Source organism: Bolinopsis microptera, chromosome 5 (genome assembly GCF_026151205.1).
Source record: "Bolinopsis microptera isolate Bmic1 chromosome 5, MBARI_Bmic_1.0, whole genome shotgun sequence".
In the NCBI taxonomy this organism is placed as follows: Eukaryota; Metazoa; Ctenophora; class Tentaculata; order Lobata; family Bolinopsidae; genus Bolinopsis; species Bolinopsis microptera.
Genome location: NC_087076.1, coordinates 3,343,561 through 3,362,138, shown reverse-complemented (window position 1 = coordinate 3,362,138; position 18,578 = coordinate 3,343,561). Strand labels below are relative to the sequence as shown.

Below are 18,578 nucleotides of genomic sequence, written 5' to 3'. Positions count from 1 at the left end.
AGATAATGTTAATATTAGTCAGTCAGAGTAGGAATTGTCAGAGTTTCTCCGAATTCCTATTTTTCTAAAATACCCAAACAAATGTTTTGTTCAGGTACCGGATGCACTTCAGTACAGACCCCGCCAACCCTGCTATCTGGATGCAAGTTACTGCCGCTCGACTTGGATTCATCATCGTGTTCGAGCACTTTGTTTTCTTCATCACTGGCTTGGTTGACTTTATGATTCCCGATATTCCTGATCATGTACAAACTGCAATAGAAAGAGAGAAATATCTTGGTAAAGAAGCACTAAGGGCTCGTGAAGCCAGTCCACTACCCTTCCGAGAAGAAACAATAGACTGGGCAAATACTCAGCTTCAGTTCTCTACCGGAAGAGTTTACATCGGTGACAGATTGTTCCAGCTCATTAAGTTATTCCGTCGTTCCACCGGGAAGAAAGAGTAGACTACGCCTCTCCAAAACACTCAGCTTCAGATTCTGATTAATTTTCCCAGATAAATAGTCTCCCCCTCACACTTGCCATTTTTTATAATCTTCCGAAAATAATCTCCAGCCGCCAGAGCCAGTTCAGTTACACTCTCGGCAGGCTACCAAAATTTCCGCTTCACTCGCGAACCAGTGCCAGTCCGACTACACAAACATCGCTGGTAACATCAGATAATATTTCAGCTGTGGTGCCGGGACAGCACAGGAACTGGATTCAACAGAATTTCATCTGATAGGAACAGTAGGGACAACTTTGAATTGTCAGAGATTTCTCGAAATTCCAGACCTAGTGGCAACCATAATGTGTAGATAAAAAAGAAATTCCAATATCACTATCAGCTGTTTATCATTTTCTTTAAAAATTATCGCTGCACAATTCTTGTATCATTGTCATTAGTGTAGGAAAGGTTTAAATATTTTCCTGAATTTGGATATTTTGTTACGTAAATTGTTAAATTATTTATGAATGTTTGATCACTTGCCAGTTATATACACCTCGACATTTTAAATTAGTTTTTTAGTTCTAGGTTAGTTACCGGAAAAGTAATAGTTTTTGGTTAGGCAATCGAATAGGATTGGTTTACATTTTACTCATACTGTCGAGCAGTGGAAAGGCATGAGATCAAATGTCGAGGAGTAATTAAGTACACCAACGTGAGATTTCTCAAATTCTCAACTTTGACGTTCGCTTTAATAGCTATCATTTTTTATCAGCTTCTCCGTTACAATATACTTACACGTGACCCCAGCTTTTCTTTATGGACATGTGAATTTGGGATCCTCAGCTTTAACCTTTTCCAAAAACTGAAGTAGCTCCGATATCATCATAATGTGAACATAATATAAGGTCAAGTAGTGCCGAGTGCCGACGTTTTACCAATAACAATAAGATGATCGATTAATTGATAATATTTGTCAAGTATTTCGAACATGAAATTGAATTTATAAATTAATTTGTTGGGACACCAGATACAGATATATTGTTTCCTTGTTCCCTTGTTATACTCACAGGTTAATGTGATGTGATTACCTAGCTTTCTAGTCTCTCGCTCGGTTCCCTTCACAATACAATTAGCTGTATCGGCATAGGGACAGCACTTGGTAAGAAATTACGCAGATTAATTTAAGCGGAAATTCTATCTTTCAATTCTCCCATTCCCAATAAATATCTTGGTATAATTTCAAAAGGGATTCACTTTATTATTAATATTCGCATGACTCTTTTTATTTGGCCTCGAGAGTGTCTAAATCTATATATAGTTATACACTCGTAAATATATATATACAGTCGTAAATGTAATATTGGGGTCACGTATTCATTATTTGAAGTGTTTTTGGTTGCCCTAACCAGAGCGGCAGCTTATGGTAGCGGCAGCTCATGGTAGTCGGGTGCCGTGCAATACATTCGATAGTAAATTTTTTTTTTTAGTTGGTTTAAATTGTCGGGGGCCCTTTTAGAAAAATCTCGAGGATCGATTGTACTTGTAGAGACAAAGCACGCTCGAATCATTCCAAAAAAGGATGACAAAGGTATTGTGAAGAATCTCTCATTCTCAATAAGAAACAATGGTACAAAAATTGGATGATGTTTCTTCTTCTCCGTAGGCAGTAGGGGGCTGTGGTCATTATCAGTATCTCTACAGGATAATGATTGTAGGTTATAACCTACCAGGACGCGCGCCGAAGTTGGACTCGTCGACGGTCAATATATGGAAACATATATTGTACGGAATCACCCTTAGATAATTGTAATGATCATGACCACTGTTGCTCTAATAATAACTCCAGAGGCATACCTCTCCGCTTCACGCTTGCAGTGAAACAAGGTGTCACCGCAGTACGCGTAGACACATGGCTATGTGAAATGACACTGTATGTGTCGAGCGTGATGTGCCAATGGACGTACATTATTGTGTTGATGCGATGCACTATTGGGTTCGCGCCGCGCATCAAATAATTCTTCTCGCAACCTTCGGTAGAATCGGCGGATCACCACGTGCCTCACCGAGCTTGCAAAGGAATTGAACGTGAATCCAATGGAGCCATGTACAAATATTTATTTATGGAAAAAAAGTTATAGTTTGTTTAACTCGTAATACATCCATTCAAGTTGGTTTCACATTTCAACTGTCCGGGGCTCTTTAACAAAATTTTTGAAGATCGAGCGTAGAGTGGTTTAGCTTACTGGGCCGCGCTCAGCCTGTCATTCTTTATTAAATTTAATGAACACGATAGCCTGAGGTCCCCAGGTAAGGTTTAGCGCGCTCGTAACCTCTATTCGATTGATTCGATTGATTATGAGCACAAATATAATAGCCTGGGTTCCCCATATGTTATAAATTATGCATTATGGTACGGCACCAGTTTGTCGTGGTCACCGAGTCACGAGGTACAGTCAGTTGATAAATAACGTGACCAATATTAGCCAGCGAGAAGTACTGGATTTTATGCTTAAACAAAATTAGTTTCACTGCAGACTGGTTTTATTTTTTAATATGCAGCGCAATTGTTACAGGTTGTAGGCTGATATTGATATATGCTTCAATCGTATTTGAGCTCCCGTCTCTTAGTCTTACGTTGGGAAACTGGAGAGAGCTGCCTGCGAGCCTGTACGTGAGTGCCTTGTAACATCACGTGATCTCATCTCTCTCTTCTGTTTTGGTCAACGGTTTCTGGCCTCCTAGTGAAGAGGGAGGCCTTCTCGCCGTGCCCACAGATCAGTGTGACTCCTGCTAGCCACACTCCAGGACTCCCTAAGTTAAGCAAGGTTGTTAAATATGTATTAGGAGGGACGGCGTTAATCACGGCATTAAAAACACGTGATAGCGCGCTGGCGAGTGAATTAGTAAAATCCATAGGATTTTACTAATTCACTCGCCAGCGCGCTATCACGTGTTTTTAATGCCGTGATTTCATTGGTCACCTCTATAACGCGCATTGTTTGTGACAGGACAGTTTTTTCACATAATTTGTCAACCGCGCGTGCAATAAACTCAATTTAAGCTCCGCTTTGTGACCGAAATGGGCCCTAATATGGAATTTATGCAACGCATGGCCGGTAATTAGCTAATTGAATTTTCGGCACAAGGACCAGGTTGCATATTACATATACTTAAATACAGTGTAACATATTTTATTATTTTATTATGTCAATTAATTATATTAATTACGTCGCAAGAATGTTATCTGGTTCTTGTACCAGCTACCTGCATGTTTGAAGAATTAAAACAACATTTTATGACGACTCGTCAATGAGCTGTTAGAATTATAATAACAACATGTAAAGATGTAAAGATGTAAAGATCGGTAATCTTTAATATAAACGCTACAGTTGATAAAATAAATGAAGGCAAAAAAATCATTGCATTAACAAAATATATCGCTGATCGCCTTATAAAAGTGATAAAATAACTGCAGTTGTTAAATAGAACTCAAAGAGTCTGAATGAAATTAACAATATCGGGAGCAATTAACAGTAACTGACCAATACCACTAATCAATCATTATATTTTGATACTTCAGATTCTGTAATTATACGATTTTCCTCAAACCTATATAATACCGACCATGATCGATATTTAAGTATAAGATAGCTTTATTAAAACTTTTAATCTGTGCAAGTGTGGGTAAACTCCTATGTGACAACTTTAATATCACTGATATCTAAAAATCTCAAAATTACTCTAAATGAAATTATCCATCGCATCATATTATTATTATATTAGTGCAACTATAAGTGCCTAATTCAGTGAGGATTTCTCTATTGCAGTTGGATTGCAAAATAAAACACGTGGCAGAAGCATGAACTCGCTCATCAAAACCGGCCGAATTATATAGTCAATTTAATTCTGAGCGCCAAACACGTATCCGATAGTAAACAACAAATTAATTCTCTGTCTTCTCTGTTCTCTTTACCAAATCAAACGAGGAAAAAGCGGAATCGCAAATCTTAAAGTTTCAAAATTATAGATATTTTTTGTGCTCAATATAACAGTGCATCATGGATATAATATTAATTATAAAGGCAGAATGGTCATAAATTTTTACTCGAAATCACTGTCGCTGTGTTGACCAGTGTATTTCGGAAATAGTTTCCGCTTTTTCTTCGTTGGCTTTGGTAAAGTGGCTGCAAAATCGTCTCGGCGGATTTGGGCATTTTCTCCTAGCTTCCGAACCCTGAAAGAAATTGATATCTTTAAATTTATTCAATAGATTGATTTAAAATCTTTGGATATGCCGGTTTCGTTTATACCAGTTTATTAGTATAATTGTGTGCTGTGACTAGTGAGTGACTACATGCGTTGGTAATATTGTTACTATTTGTTACTATATTCTCACTCATTCGCTTGCCTTAACATTATCACGTGAATTTGGTTTTAATGGTTTTGCAGTCGAACAAAACGGTTTCAAAATTTACATTAACCCTAATCCAAATCCTAACCATAACCCTGAAGCTATATCCGTGACCCTAACTATAGACCTAAACCTATAACCCGAGCCCTAAACATTCGAATTCGTGTTTAACTATAATGGGGGTGGGGGGGGGGGGGGGTGACATGTCTCCAATGTCTCCCGCACCTTATCTTTTCGAAAAAGACAAAGACATTGGAGACATTGGGGACATTGGAGACACAGCTTTTGGAGACATTGGAGACATTAGGGACATTGGGGACATTGGAGACACAGCTTTTGGAGACATTGGAGACATTGGGGACATTGAAGACATTGGAGACATTGGGGACATTAGGGACATAAAATGGATATTAGGGGCATTGGAGACATTAGAGACACAGCTCCTCCTCCTCCTCCTCCTCCTCCTCCTCCTCCTCCTCCTCCTCCTCCTCCTCCTCCTCCTCCTCCTCCTCCTCCTCCTCCTCCTCCTCCTCCTCCTCCTCCTCCTCCTCCTCCTCCTCCTCCTCCTCCTCCTCCTCCTCCTCCTCCTCCTCCTCCTCCTCCTCCTCCTCCTCCTCCTCCTCCTCCTCCTCCTCCTCCTCCTCCTCCTCCTCCTCCTCCTCCTCCTCCTCCTCCTCCTCCTCCTCCTCCTCCTCCTCCTCCTCCTCCTCCTCCTCCTCCTCCTCCTCCTCCTCCTCCTCCTCCTCCTCCTCCTCCTCCTCCTCCTCCTCCTCCTCCTCCTCCTCCTCCTCCTCCTCCTCCTCCTCCTCCTCCTCCTCCTCCTCCTCCTCCTCCTCCTCCTCCTCCTCTTCCACCTCCTCCTCCTCTTCCACCTCCTCCTCAGTCCTCCTCAGTCGTTCTCCTCCTCCTGGGTCCTCCTCCTGGGTCCTCCTCCTCCTGGGTCCTCCTCCTCCTCTTCATCCTCCTCCTCTTCCTCCTCAATCATCAGTCCTCCTCTTCAGTCCTCCTCCTCATCCTTCTCGTCAGTCCTCCTCCTCCTCAGTCCTCCCCAAGTCCCCCTCCTCCTCAGTCCTCCCCCAGTCCCCCTCCTCCTCCTATTCAGTCCTCCTCCTCCTCCTCCTCAGTTCTCCTCAGTCCTCCTCCTTCTCAGTCCTCCTCCTGAGTTCTCTTCCTGAGTCCTCCTCCTGAGTCCTCCTCCTCCTCCTCCTCCTCCTCATCAGCCCTTCTCCTCCTCCTCCTCCTCCTCCTCCCTCTCAGTCATCCTCCTCAGTCATCCTCCTCAGCCATCCTCCTCAGCCATCCTCCTCAGTACTCCTCAGTCCTCCTCCTCAGTCCTCATCCTCCTCCTCAGTCCTCCTCCTCATCCTCCTCCTTAGTCCTCCTCCTCCTCCTGAGTCTTCCTCCTGGGTCCTCCTCCTCCTAGGTCCTCCTCCTTCTCCTCCTTCTCCTCAGTCCTCCTCCTCAGTCCTCCTCCTCCTCCTCAGTCCTCATCCTCATCCTCCTCTTCAGTCCTCCTCCTCCTGGGTCCTCTTCATCCTCCTCCTCTTCCTCCTCAGTCCTCCTCCTCATCCTTCTCGTCAGTCCTCCTCCTCCTCAGTCCTCCCCCAGTCCCCCTCCTCCTCCTCCTATTCAGTCCTCCTCCTCCTCCTCCTCAGTTCTCCTCAGTCCTCCTCCTTCTCATTCCTCCTAAGTCCTCCTCCTGAGTCCTCCTCCTCTTCCTCCTGAGTCCTCCTCCTGGGTCCTCCTCCTCCTAGTTCCTACACCTTCTCCTTCTCCTCCTCAGTCCTTCTCCTCCTCCTCCTCCTCCTCCTCAGTCATCCTCCTCAGTCATCCTCCTCAGTCATCCTCCTCAGCCATCCTCCTCAGTACTCCTCAGTCCTCCTCCTTCTCAGTCCTCCTCAGTCCTCTTCCTGAGTTCTCCTCCTCCTCCTCCTGAGTCCTCCTCCTGGGTCCTCCTCCTCCTAGGTCCTCATCCTTCTCCTCCTCAGTCCTACTCCTCCTCCTCAGTCCTCTTCCTCCTCCTCCTCCTCCTCCTCCTCCTCCTCCTCCCTCTCAGTCATCCTCCTCAGCCATCCTCCTCAGCCATCCTCCTCAGTTCTCCTCAGTCCTCATCCTCCTCCTCAGTCCTCCTCCTCCTGGGTCTTCCTCCTCTTCATCCTCCTCAGTCATCAGTCCTCCTCCTGAGTCCTCCTCCTCATCCTTCTCGTCAGTCTTCTTCATCCTCAGTCCTCCCCCAGTCCCCCTCCTCCTCCTCCTATTCAGTCCTCCTCCTCCTCAGTTCTCCTCAGTCCTCTTCCTTTTCAGTCCTCCTGAGTCCTCCTCCTCCTCCTCCTCCTGAGTCCTCCTCCTGGGTCATCCTCCTCCTAGATCCTCCTCCTTCTCCAATCATACATCTACGTCTCCAGTGTCTCCAATGTCTCCAATGTCTCCAAAAGCTTTGTCTCCAATGTCTCCAATGTCTCCAAAAGCTTTGTCTCCAATGTCTCCAATGTCTCCAGGACATGTCTCTGCACCCTATCTTTTCAAAAAAGACAAGAGACATTGGAGACATTGGAGACATGTCACCCCCCCCCCCCTATAATGTCACGTGACCAAAACAGGTTTTTGCCTATCAATTTCCAGGGAAGCGTTTTTACCCTACGGGAAGTGATTCGAAATCAGCGTCCAAAAATATACCGATTTAGGTTACTTTCACACCTTAGGGCCTTTTCTCAAGATTTTTTAAGAGTATTATTAATGCTAGAATATGACATCTGAATTCAGAAGGAAGTAGTTAAATTTTAAAGACTTACGAGGGTATAAGCTGGTCTCTAACAGTGTCTTCCATAAGTTTGAGGAGTTCTCCCCTTTTAGATGCAGGAATCCTGTAGATATATTTTGAAAGGTGTTGCGTATCTGATTATTGTGGTTTTGATCCATTCGGTTGATTATCAAATGATTGGTTCGATTGATTGATAACCATTTGTTGCAATGATTGTGAGCACAATGATTGAAATCGAGTTCAATTCATGAGGCTATGTCTGAGACATTGATCTTTATAGAAGCAAATTACGTTAAAATAAGGATTCTTTGTAGTGATACTATGTTAATGACTCATTAATTCAATCAAATTACATTTTTGTTAAGTGAACCAATATTTTGAATGATCGAGGAGGAATCAGGAATAAAATTCTTCCCTTAGAGAGCTTCTGCTAATTATAATATATAATATTACCTGAACATTTGAGTCTTGAGGTCACTTAAGATGCTAAATGACTTGTTAAAGTCAAGATCCTTATCTGCAGTACTGGGGCCTGGTACCTCCTCACTAGAACACGATTGATCGATTACTTCGATTGGTTCATTAGTGCATGATCCCTCATCTTCATCCGGCAGCTGATGGTCACGGTCGGGGCCAAAATAAACTTGCTGAGGTAACTCAGTAGAAACGTTTCTACCTAGAGTGCTGTCGACGCTGAGATGAGGACTTAGTCTGAAAAAATCTTGGTCAACTTTTAACAATAATTTGTATTTATAGGATGACAGCTGATAGCCAAAACTTTAAGTTACAAATTGCTAGTGAGCTAGTGAGAAGAAACAGTTTTAAAAATAGTTTTATATTTTCTGTTAACAATTTTTAGCAAATTAAAGTTCAATAATATTGACGTCTGATGAAATTAATTCACTAAGATTGATGCATGATCAGCAGCCGTTTCAGCAAGCAACCAACAATATTGAATATATCCGGAAATTTTTACATTCGCTGTTCCGAATCAAGTTCTAAAACTTCGGTTTAAAGCTTTGGTTCATTACAAATTAGGGTTTAAATACGAGGCTAAGTTTTACTACAGTTCAGAGATACAACAATGAAGTAAACGGATGCGGGCACACTTGTTATAACCATCACATTTTGATCTCGATTGAATTCGAGAGCAATGTCCCAGGGCCAGACTATTTACTTATGAAGTCAGGGAGGTGGGGTGGTTTTGGTCCGTATTTCAGGATTCGGATAAATCCTGAAATACGGACACGGGGGGGGGGGGGGGGGGGGGTTGATTTCTGAAAATCCAGAACAGTGTGTCCCCTGTTCGGACACACCCGGACAGGGGAGGGGGTGATCTGAAAATCTGCGATTTTTGGCGGACGTCCTCAGTCAATATTTCACCCTGATCATGGAACCTTGATCATGATAGCTTCAATTTAAATTCAAGGCCAAACTTTGAACTCGACAAGGGTTCGCCGACAGGAAATAACCTATTGACTTTATCGTGAGGCAATCATGTTAAACAAAAAAAAAGTTTTACCTGAATGTGGTCGGGAGTTGCGTCCAGTCAATTTCATATATCCTCAAAATCGCTAGCACATGTTTGCACGGTAACGTCGGTGTGCCACGGAATCTTATGCAGTCACACCTGACTTCTTCCGATAGAGATACCTAAGATTTTTGCAAGTTTAGAAAGGAATTTAGAAAGGATTCTAGTATCTGATCATGATGTTAGCTCATGGTAAATTACTTCTATAAACTGTGGTCTGCAATAGTTATTGGTCAGCTAATGGTGAAACTAACATTCAGTAATTTCTGGATGTTCTTCAGAATAGGCTCAATATTACAGTTTCTGTTACTTTTATCAGAAACTGTCATCAATAATTCTATTCAGAAAAAAGTAGAAATTGCTTGAAAGATAATCAAAGTGCGAGACTCAATAACGACTAAATCAGATTTTTGGAGACAAGTTGCAACAAATCCTAGTCTATTAAGTATTAATTCCCTTGTACGCGAAGGGATTTTCCCTTCAGAATCATTTGTCCTGACAAACATATTGGTCACCCAGTTTCCTGATGTCGTCTTTAGTTTTTTCGAAGGATCGAAAATAACTTTCCTGAAAATTACTAAGTTCATATCCTGAACAATAACTTTGTAGTGACATACATTTGGGTTTAAAAAATGTCAAATATCCGAAAACAAAGAAGCTGTACATTTATAAATATAAACCTTCACCAAGATGAGATTCTTAGACGGGATACCATTAAAGAATGATGGTAACACATGGTTCTGTGAAACCGATCCTCTTATAACTCACGGAGTCTGATATCATCTGATGAATAAATTTATTTTATAATTTTGTAACTTGATATCTATATGACTATTGTCTATGGGCTTAATTGGGCTAACTTTGCGCTCATGGTTTATGCATGCGAACTGATTCTATAAAACAACTAGCGAAGAAATAAAAACCGAAAATCAAATATGTTTATATTCGACGATCGTTATTGTTTGCTCATATTCTCATTGGTAAGCATTATGTTTTTAAAAACTTTTACCTTGTGACTATACGTCTGCAGCCTGTTTGGGATAAAGTCAAAAACCAGAGAGGCTAGCAGCTGAGGAAGGAACGATGTGGGCGGATACGCCATTAAACACTCTGTGTTTCAAAACATTGTTAAGCGACTCTATTCCATTGTTTGTTCTGACCCCCAGCAAGAGCTTCCAGGATTTCTGTACGGCACTAGCCCAATACTGAAAAAGATTATTTATAAAGAGATATTTTAAGGTAATTGAACATCTGCTTGTCAACATTCAAGCCTCTTTTTTGTTCTGGGTACCCGGTACAGCCGTCATCATTTCGTCATTCAATTCGAGTTTTAACAAACTCAAAATGTATGATGCCAACGAAAGAATTAAGAATTTCACAAAAAATCTTACTTCTCTTCGATCTGCGTAATAGAGGACATAGCTACTAAATGTGGGATTACGTAGACAGAGGTCACTGGTCATCACCTTCCATAATCTTTCCTCGAAATATTGGTCGATTCGAGCGTCGGAAGGTGGATGTTGGGGTCTCTGCGTACATTAAATACAGCATGCATTCGAACGCTTCAACTTTTGCTGAAAATAAAACTTAAGTTAGATATAGCCGTGGATCTGTCCAAATGCCTCTAATATATATGATCCAGGTTTTGAAGGAAACAATGTAATTTAGCTGAAATCATTAAAACTAGTGCAACACTATGGGCAGGTTTCCTCAAATGAAATTTTGTTATCAGCGCTGATAATCGCTTATTTAGCGCTTTATAATCAGCTAAATTGCAACCAACTTATAGCTTTAACCTATAAGCGCTTAAATGCTTATAAATGGTTCAAAAAAACGACTACGAATCGCTTATCTGGCCGACCGCTTTTCCACCACTTGTAATAGCCAATCCTACTGGAAACAAAAGCGCTTTTTTAATTTACTACATCAATTATAGTCGACTATAAGCGATTTTTTTGAACCGCTTATAATCGATTAAAAACGGCTTTTTTTAAAAAGCGCTAACTAAGCGATCGTGAGCGCTGATGGAAACCTGCCCACGTATGCTAACAAAATCAAAACTATACCTCTGTCATTGTCGTATCTCTGTGCAGGGGAACGTCTGCAGAAAGTATGACAATTAACTTGAATAACAATTCTATGTACCAAAACACACAATAAACACTTAAATGCAATATCAAATATCATGTTATAAATCGTATAAATTGCAAATTTTCCAATCGAGTGATCACTGATCCTGATCATTCCAAAACTTCCTAAATGAAAATCAATGTGGCAGGAAACTAACTCTTTTACGAGGTCTTTTAGCTTGAAGATGCACTTAATTCTTTTATCCCAAGCCTGTTAACATGGAAGTCGCACCAAAAGGGACGAATTCCTTGAAAGATTGCCCTCATGGCGTTGATCTCCGCTATGTCCTGGTCGGTCATACAGTATGTAGGGGCCATTCCCGGATTCCACCCCTTTATGACCGACAGGGCTTCTGCTATGATCTCCTCGCCGTTCGGTGTTAGAACACGATATGAAAAAAGCGACACCTGAGGCCAGGGTAAAATTAATCATGATAATTATAACCTATATATATTACATATATAGAGTAATACTTCAGGCTGGCCCAAAATTAGCAACCCACCTTAAATAACTCACATAATTGGCATTAGAAGTGCTTGCAAATTTCAGAGAGTTTAGATATGGGTCAACTTAGATTTCCTGAAATATTCGTAAAATTTTCATCAATTACAGAGGGAGTGGCGTACCACTCCCTCTTTTTTCTCTTTTGTCACCACAAAGTGAGAACGTTTTGAGTTAGGAACTCCAGACACATGTGGTTTGATAATTGAAGTGCTTCCCCAAAATAATAGTTGGTTGTTTACAACTAAACCGGGTTTATGACCATTTTAAGATCTGGCGGATACATGATCTCGACACTTAATCTGTGATTTCTTCACCTCAATCAATGGTCTAATTGGTTAGAATCTGCTCATAGGACAGGAACCGTGTGGGTAGGTATTTTGGGCCACCTTCATATATTACGTTTAAATTGATAATTAACTTTTATCATTGATCATTCTATTTCTAACCGAAACAAAAAAGACATATACTGTGAATCAGACTCTTGCCTTATAAAAACCAACTAAAAAAGTCACCAATTATAACCTGGTATCCTTGGGGTGTTCTACAGGCGAGCAAAAACAGTGGCAAGTTGTAATGATTTGTCCTGTGCGTACTGTCCATAAACAAGACGGTACCAAAACTGTTTAAGTATATATCCTTTTGCGTCTGGTTCTGGTAGACCAAAAGCATCTTCGAATTCCGAGGATTTTCCTTAAAGAATGTTTAGCAAATTAAAAAACAATCACTACCAAAATTGAAAACCATCCTAAAATATTAAAGTATTTTATATTTATTTTAAACTGAATACAATACATGGCAACAATTTCAAGGAGACTTCATTCAAAAATTTAAATAACCTTGTCCGGCTCATCGACGTAGTGGACCGAGTTTCCTTCATGACGTAGTTCTTCGATAATGGCCTCGAGCTCTATCTTTTTCTAGACCTTTTACCGTTACGATATTTCTTATGTCGGTTACTGCTTGGGAACCACAGACGGTTGTCCATGTTCACAGGGTATCGCATAGACTCTGAAATATTTGTATATATTCACAACCAGTAACTGAAGTTAAACCAATACACAATTGCGTGTTTCGCAGAATAAAATGGGAATACGGGAGTGTAACCTAATTCGCAAAAAAATTTTTTAGAAAGTTTTTTAAACCTAATTTCCCCAAAAAGGGGTTTTTTAAAAACTTTTTTTAAAGGGGTTAAAATTACTGATCGAGTAGGAAAGAAATTCCAATTTTAAAAGTTTGGCTTCCCCAAGTATGTTGTGATCTCTTTAAACCAAATATTGCCCTTTAAAAAGCCAAAAGTTGCCATTTGTTGACTTTTCGTTTTTGTATGTCCACAACTTTCGGATTGAATGTCGGTCTTGAAGATGGCCACTAAAATTAGTTTTATTTTTGAGGGAGGGGGGGGGAAAGGAAAGGGAGGGAGGGAGGAGGGGGAAAGAAGGGAGGAGTGGGGGAAAGGGAGGATGGGGAGGGGAGGTTAAAAAGGGGGGAGGGAGGGGGAGGGGGGGGGGAGGGAGGGAGGGGGGAGGGAGGGAGGGAGGGGGGGGAGGGGGGGGGAGGGAGGGAGGGAAAAGGGGGAGGGAGGGAGGGGGGAGGGGGGGAGTGAAAGGGAGGGAGGGGGGAGGATGAAAGGGGGGGAAAGGGTTGAAAGGGAGGGAGGGAGGGAGGGAGGGAGGGGGGGGGGGGGGGAAAAAAATAAAAATTTTTTTTTAAAAAAGGGGGGGAAAAAAAAAAGGGGGAGGGAGAGGAGGGAGGGAGGGCGGGATGGAGGGAGGGAGGGAGGGAGGGAGGGAAGGGAGGATGAGAGGGACGGATGAAAGGGAGGGAGGGAGGGAGGATGAAAGGGAGGGAGGGATGGAGGGAGGGGAGGGAGGGAGGGAGGGAGGGAGGGAGGGAGGATGAGAGGGAGGATGAAAGGGAGGGAGGGAGGGAGGATGAAAGGGAGGGAGGGAGGGAGGGAGGGAGGATGAAAGGGACGGAGGGAGGGAGGGAGGGAGGGAGGGAGGGAGGGAGGGAGGGAGGGAGGGAGGGAGGGAGGGAGGGAGGGAGGGAGGGAGGGAGGGAGGGAGGATGAAAGGGAGGGAGGGAGGGAGGGAGGGAGGGAGGATGAAAGGGAGGGAGGGAGGGAGGGAGGATGAAAGGGAGGGAGGGAGGGAGGGAGGGAGGGAGGGAGGGAGGGAGGGAGGGAGGGGGGAGGGAGGAGGGAGGGAGGGAGGGAGGGAGGGAGGGAGGGAGGAGGGAGGGAGGGAGGGAGGGAGGGAGGGAGGGAGGGAGGGAGGGAGGGAGGGAGGATGAAAGGGAGGGAGGGAGGGAGGGAGGGAGGGAGGGAGGGAGGGAGGGAGGGAGGGAGGGAGGGAGGGAGGGAGGGAGGGAGGGAGGGAGGGAGGATGAAAGGGAGGGAGGGAGGGAGGGAGGGAGGATGAAAGGGAGGGAGGGAGGGAGGGAGGGAGGGAGGGAGGGAGGGAGGGAGGGAGGGAGGGAGGAGGGAGGGAGGGAGGGAGTGAGGGAGGGAGGGAGGGAGGGAGGGAGGGAGGGAGGGAGGGAGGGAGGGAGGGAGGGAGGGAGGGAGGGAGGGAGGGAGGGAGGGAGGGAGGGAGGAAGTGATGATGTGAGGGAGGATGAAAGGGAGGATGAAAGGGAGGGAGGGAGGGAGGGAGGAAGTGATGATGTGAGGGAGGATGAAAGGGAGGATGAAAGGGAGGGAGGGAGGGAGGGAGGGAGGGAGGGAGGGAGGGAGGGAGGGAGGGAGGGAGGGAGGGAGGGAGGGAGGGAGGGAGGATGAGAGGGAGGATGAAAGGGAGGGAGGATGAAAGGGAGGGAGGGAGGGAGGGAGGGAGGGAGGGAGGGAGGGAGGGAGGGAGGGTGTGAGGGAGGATGAAAGGGAGGAGGGAGGGAGGGGGAAGGGAGGGGGCTTACCAATTTTCGTGGGTTTCGTGGTGGAAGCTGAAAAAGATTCCAAACATTTCATCGGCATTTAGAGCCAAACAGTCAAGTCCCACATCTTTCAACTCCGATTGGGTGTAAGAGTTGTACTTCACATCAAGAACATCGAACACATAGCACTGGGAAGAGTTTATTCTAAGTATACGCATTTCATGTATTAAACTTTATATACATTTAAGGACGTGCTTGATTATTCAAGAATAAGTAGAAATATTTAGAAAACATAGACCAGACAAACTAGGTCCTGGGAGTTAGTTTTGCAGTCTCCAAAAGAACAATATACAGCATGACAAATGAAAATCAGCAGATCTAAAAATCAAAACATATCACTGGCTATCTGGTTTTCAACAAGATACTTGGACACGGTTTTGGAAAAACTCACTTGGATGTATGCTTGACAACCAGTCTTTATGGTCTTGTTGGGTAAATCCGACCCCCGACACACTTTAACACGGGGCTGTCTTGTTATTCTTTCATCAGCCCGGCAATTGAACCTATTTATTGGAAAATAGAAATATGAATATCTTGATTCTTGACCTAAAAAAGTTGCAATGTATCAGTATACATACATATCAATTTGATGAAGTGAAGTATTTGATAGACGGCTTTAAGTCTGTATTAAAAACCAGCAATATTTAAATCTATGTTGTTGAACAGACAAAACTAAAAACAATTTATTGTTTCAACTATCATTTATTGTTTTAACTACATAGCGTAATCGTTAATGTTTGAACAATAGTTGCTTACCTCTTTCGTTCTCTGATCCGAAAATACCGACCTTTGTGCTCCCATGTGGCAGCTGTAACTCCCGACCTTTTTATACATTTTGTATAAGTTTTTGGTTTGGAGGTTCTGGCCTGAAAAAAGCCACAGTTTAGTACGTAATCGAAATCAATTATGTTGTCATGTATTATGTAATTATGTTTTTATGTTTTCATGTAGATTGTAGCAGTGTGAATAAATCTTACTCCCTGGCTTCGAGTTACTTATATAAATATACAGATACAGTCCATAAGTTTTGAAATCAGTATCATGTTCCATTTCATGAATAGATAGTACTGAAAAAAGGTGAACCATACAAAACTGTCCATTCCATAAGAATATAAACATATATTTTATTGTAGAAGATACAACTTGTTCGAGATAAAATAGAAAACATACCCCACTTCCTTTGACATAAAAAGCGGTTTCAGTGAACGTTTCTATTTTCTGCTTAATGTATGTGAACATTCTTTCCTTCTGGTCATGTTTCTTTATCTGATACTGTAGTGCACCATCTTTCACTTCTCGAAAGCCCTCATCGAGTAGCCACCTCAAGCTGAGAAAAATGTTAGCATAAGTAATAAGTATGTTAAATCGCAAGGACACAGCTACTATGTCTATACTACAAGATTAATTATATTCAGCATTTCGGTCCAAGCTTTTACCTTCCAGCAGCTATAATAACTATATTGGCTTAATCAGCAAATAGCAGGAACCACATTCATTTTTGTTTCTTGACACCATTTAATAGATAGACGTGTTACTGACAATGGTCATAAATTATGACTCATAATGTAAATATATACTGTTAACCTTCAACAGTACTGATATAAATACTGATACCAATACATTTGTCTGAACTATTAAAGAAACACACGCCAAAGAAAATTAATATTAATTTATAAGATTCAATGTTGAGAATGTATAATGGTATCCCATATTACACATTCATAAAAGTATACACCAAACATATGGAACGTATGAGAGATGGACACAGTTTAGAAGTGAAATTTAATTGGGTTTAAAGGCTAGCTTTTTTCTATTGATAAAGGCTAGCTTTTTGTTGTTGTTGATACATTAGTAGTAAGTACAAAGTGGATTAAATCACATTAAAATAGAAGTATTAACTGGCTCACATAAATATTAGGTTCGCTTATAACAGCTGAAATAAAACAAACTCAGAAACGGAACTCCAAAATCGTATACTAAATTATAAGGTGACTCAACTCAACTGATGTTATAACATCAGTTGAGTCGCTCTATTATAATAGAGCGATACTGAATTAATCGACCTAAATATCATACAATATATATTCTGAAAAACAGGAATACACTGTACAATGTACATTGTACAACACATACAATAAGTAACTAATACAGATCATACTGCAATACAAATTTTACAATATCAAATTGTTAAATAGAAGGAACTAGATGTACTGATTACTTAATCTATAACTGCCCCTATATATAATAATCTACAAGAAATTATTCAATTTTTAAATAGAAGCAACTCTGAATCGAATTGTCCCCATCTACTGGAAATCATTAAATTATTAAATAGAAAGAACTTGATGTAGTGATTACTTAATGATCTTTAAATCTAATTGTCCCTATCTACTGGAAATTATTAGATAGAAGGAACTAGATGTACTGATTACTTAATGATCTTTAAATCTAATTGTCCCTATCTACTGGAAATTATTAAATTATTAAATAGAAAGAACTAGATGTACTGATTAGTGATTACTTATACTCAATGATCTCTAAATCTAATTGTCCCCATCTACTGGAAATCATTAAACTATTAAAAAGTGATTACAATTGATGATCTTTAAATCTAATTGTCCCTATCTACTGGAAATTATTAAATTATTAAATAGAAGGAACTAAATGTACTGATTACTTAATGATCTTTAAATCTTATTGTCCCCATCTACTGGAAATTATTGAATTGTTAAATAGAAGGAACTAGATGTACTGATTACTTAATGATCTTTAAATCTAATTGTCCCCATCTACTGGAAATTATTAAACTATTAAATAGAAGGAACTAGATGTACTGATTACTAAATGATCTTTAAATCTTTTTTTCCCCATCTACTGGAAATTATTGAATTGTTAAATAGAAGGAACTAGATGTACTGATTACTTATAATGATCTCTAAATCTAATTGTCCCCATCTACTGGAAATCATTAAACCATTAAAAAGTGATTAATTAATGATCTTTAAATCTAATTGTCCCTATCTACTGGAAATTATTAAAAAGAAGGAACTAGATGTACTGATTACTTAATGATCTTTAAATCTAATTGTCCCTATCTACTGGAAATTATTAAATTATTAAATAGAAAGAACTAGATGTACTGATTACTTAATGATCTTTAAATCTTATTTTCCCCATCTATTGGAAATTATTGAATTGTTAAATAGAAGGAACTAGATGTACTGATTGCTTAATGATCTTTAAATCTTATTGTCCCCATCTACTGGAAATTATTGAATTGTTAAATAGAAGGAACTAGATGTACTGATTACTTAATGATCTTTAAATCTTATTGTCCCCATCTACTGGAAATTATTGAATTATTAAATAGAAAGAACTAGATGTACTGATTAGTGATTACTTATACTCAATGATCTTTAAATATAATTGTCCCCATCTACTGGAAATCATTAAACCATTAAAAAGTGATTACTTGATGATCTTTAAATCTAATTGTCCCTATCTACTGGAAATTATTAAATTATTAAATAGAAGGAACTAAATGTACTGATTACTTAATGATCTTTAAATCTTATTGTCCCCATCTACTGGAAATTATTGAATTGTTAAATAGAAGGAACTAGATGTACTGATAACTTAATGATCTTTAAATCTAATTGTTCCCATCTACTGGAAATTATTAAACTATTACATAGAAGGAACTAGATGTACTGATTACTTATAATGATCTTTAAATCTGATTGTCCCTATCTATACTGGAAATCATTAAACTATTTAAAAGTGATTACTAAATGATCTTTAAATCTAATTGTCCCTATCTACTGGAAATTATTAAATAGAAGGAACTAGATGTACTGATTACTTGATGATCTTTAAATCT

At 40.9% G+C, this 18,578-nt stretch overlaps 3 protein-coding genes across 7 annotated transcripts in view; 1 reads left to right on the top strand and 2 right to left on the bottom strand.

The window, feature by feature from the left end:
• Window positions 1-1,462, top strand: part of LOC134814628 (anoctamin-7-like) — a 42,519-nt gene extending 41,057 nt beyond the window's left edge. For all 5 annotated transcript variants that reach the window (XM_063822772.1, XM_063822771.1, XM_063822768.1 and 2 more), the window contains one exon: window positions 95-1,462. In XM_063822772.1, the coding sequence (XP_063678842.1) occupies window positions 95-446 (352 nt within the window). In that variant the 3' untranslated portion in view covers window positions 447-1,462. The remainder of the gene's footprint in view (window positions 1-94) is intronic.
• Window positions 1-18,578, bottom strand: part of LOC134814629 (staphylococcal nuclease domain-containing protein 1-like) — an 81,159-nt gene that overhangs the window by 53,358 nt on the left and 9,223 nt on the right. The gene's annotated exons all lie outside the window — the stretch shown is intronic.
• On the bottom strand, window positions 4,532-9,462 carry LOC134814858 (uncharacterized). Its single transcript, XM_063823156.1, has 5 exons — window positions 9,388-9,462; window positions 9,125-9,255; window positions 8,056-8,313; window positions 7,634-7,705; window positions 4,532-4,664 (listed from the first exon to the last, which is right to left on the bottom strand). Exons 1-5 carry the CDS (start codon window positions 9,460-9,462, stop codon window positions 4,532-4,534), a joined length of 669 nt encoding a protein of 222 aa, XP_063679226.1.

Excerpts from the sequence above, each read along its gene's own strand:
- LOC134814858 (XM_063823156.1), bottom strand. The coding sequence starts at position 9,462 with ATGACAGTTTCTGATAAAAGTAACAGAAACTGTAATATTGAGCCTATT. Across the intron at positions 9,256-9,387 it reads ACATCCAGAAATTACTGAAT|GTATCTCTATCGGAAGAAGT; the intron begins GTTAGTTTCACC and ends CAAAAATCTTAG. Across the intron at positions 7,706-8,055 it reads CTCAAGACTCAAATGTTCAG|GATTCCTGCATCTAAAAGGG; the intron begins GTAATATTATAT and ends ATATATCTACAG.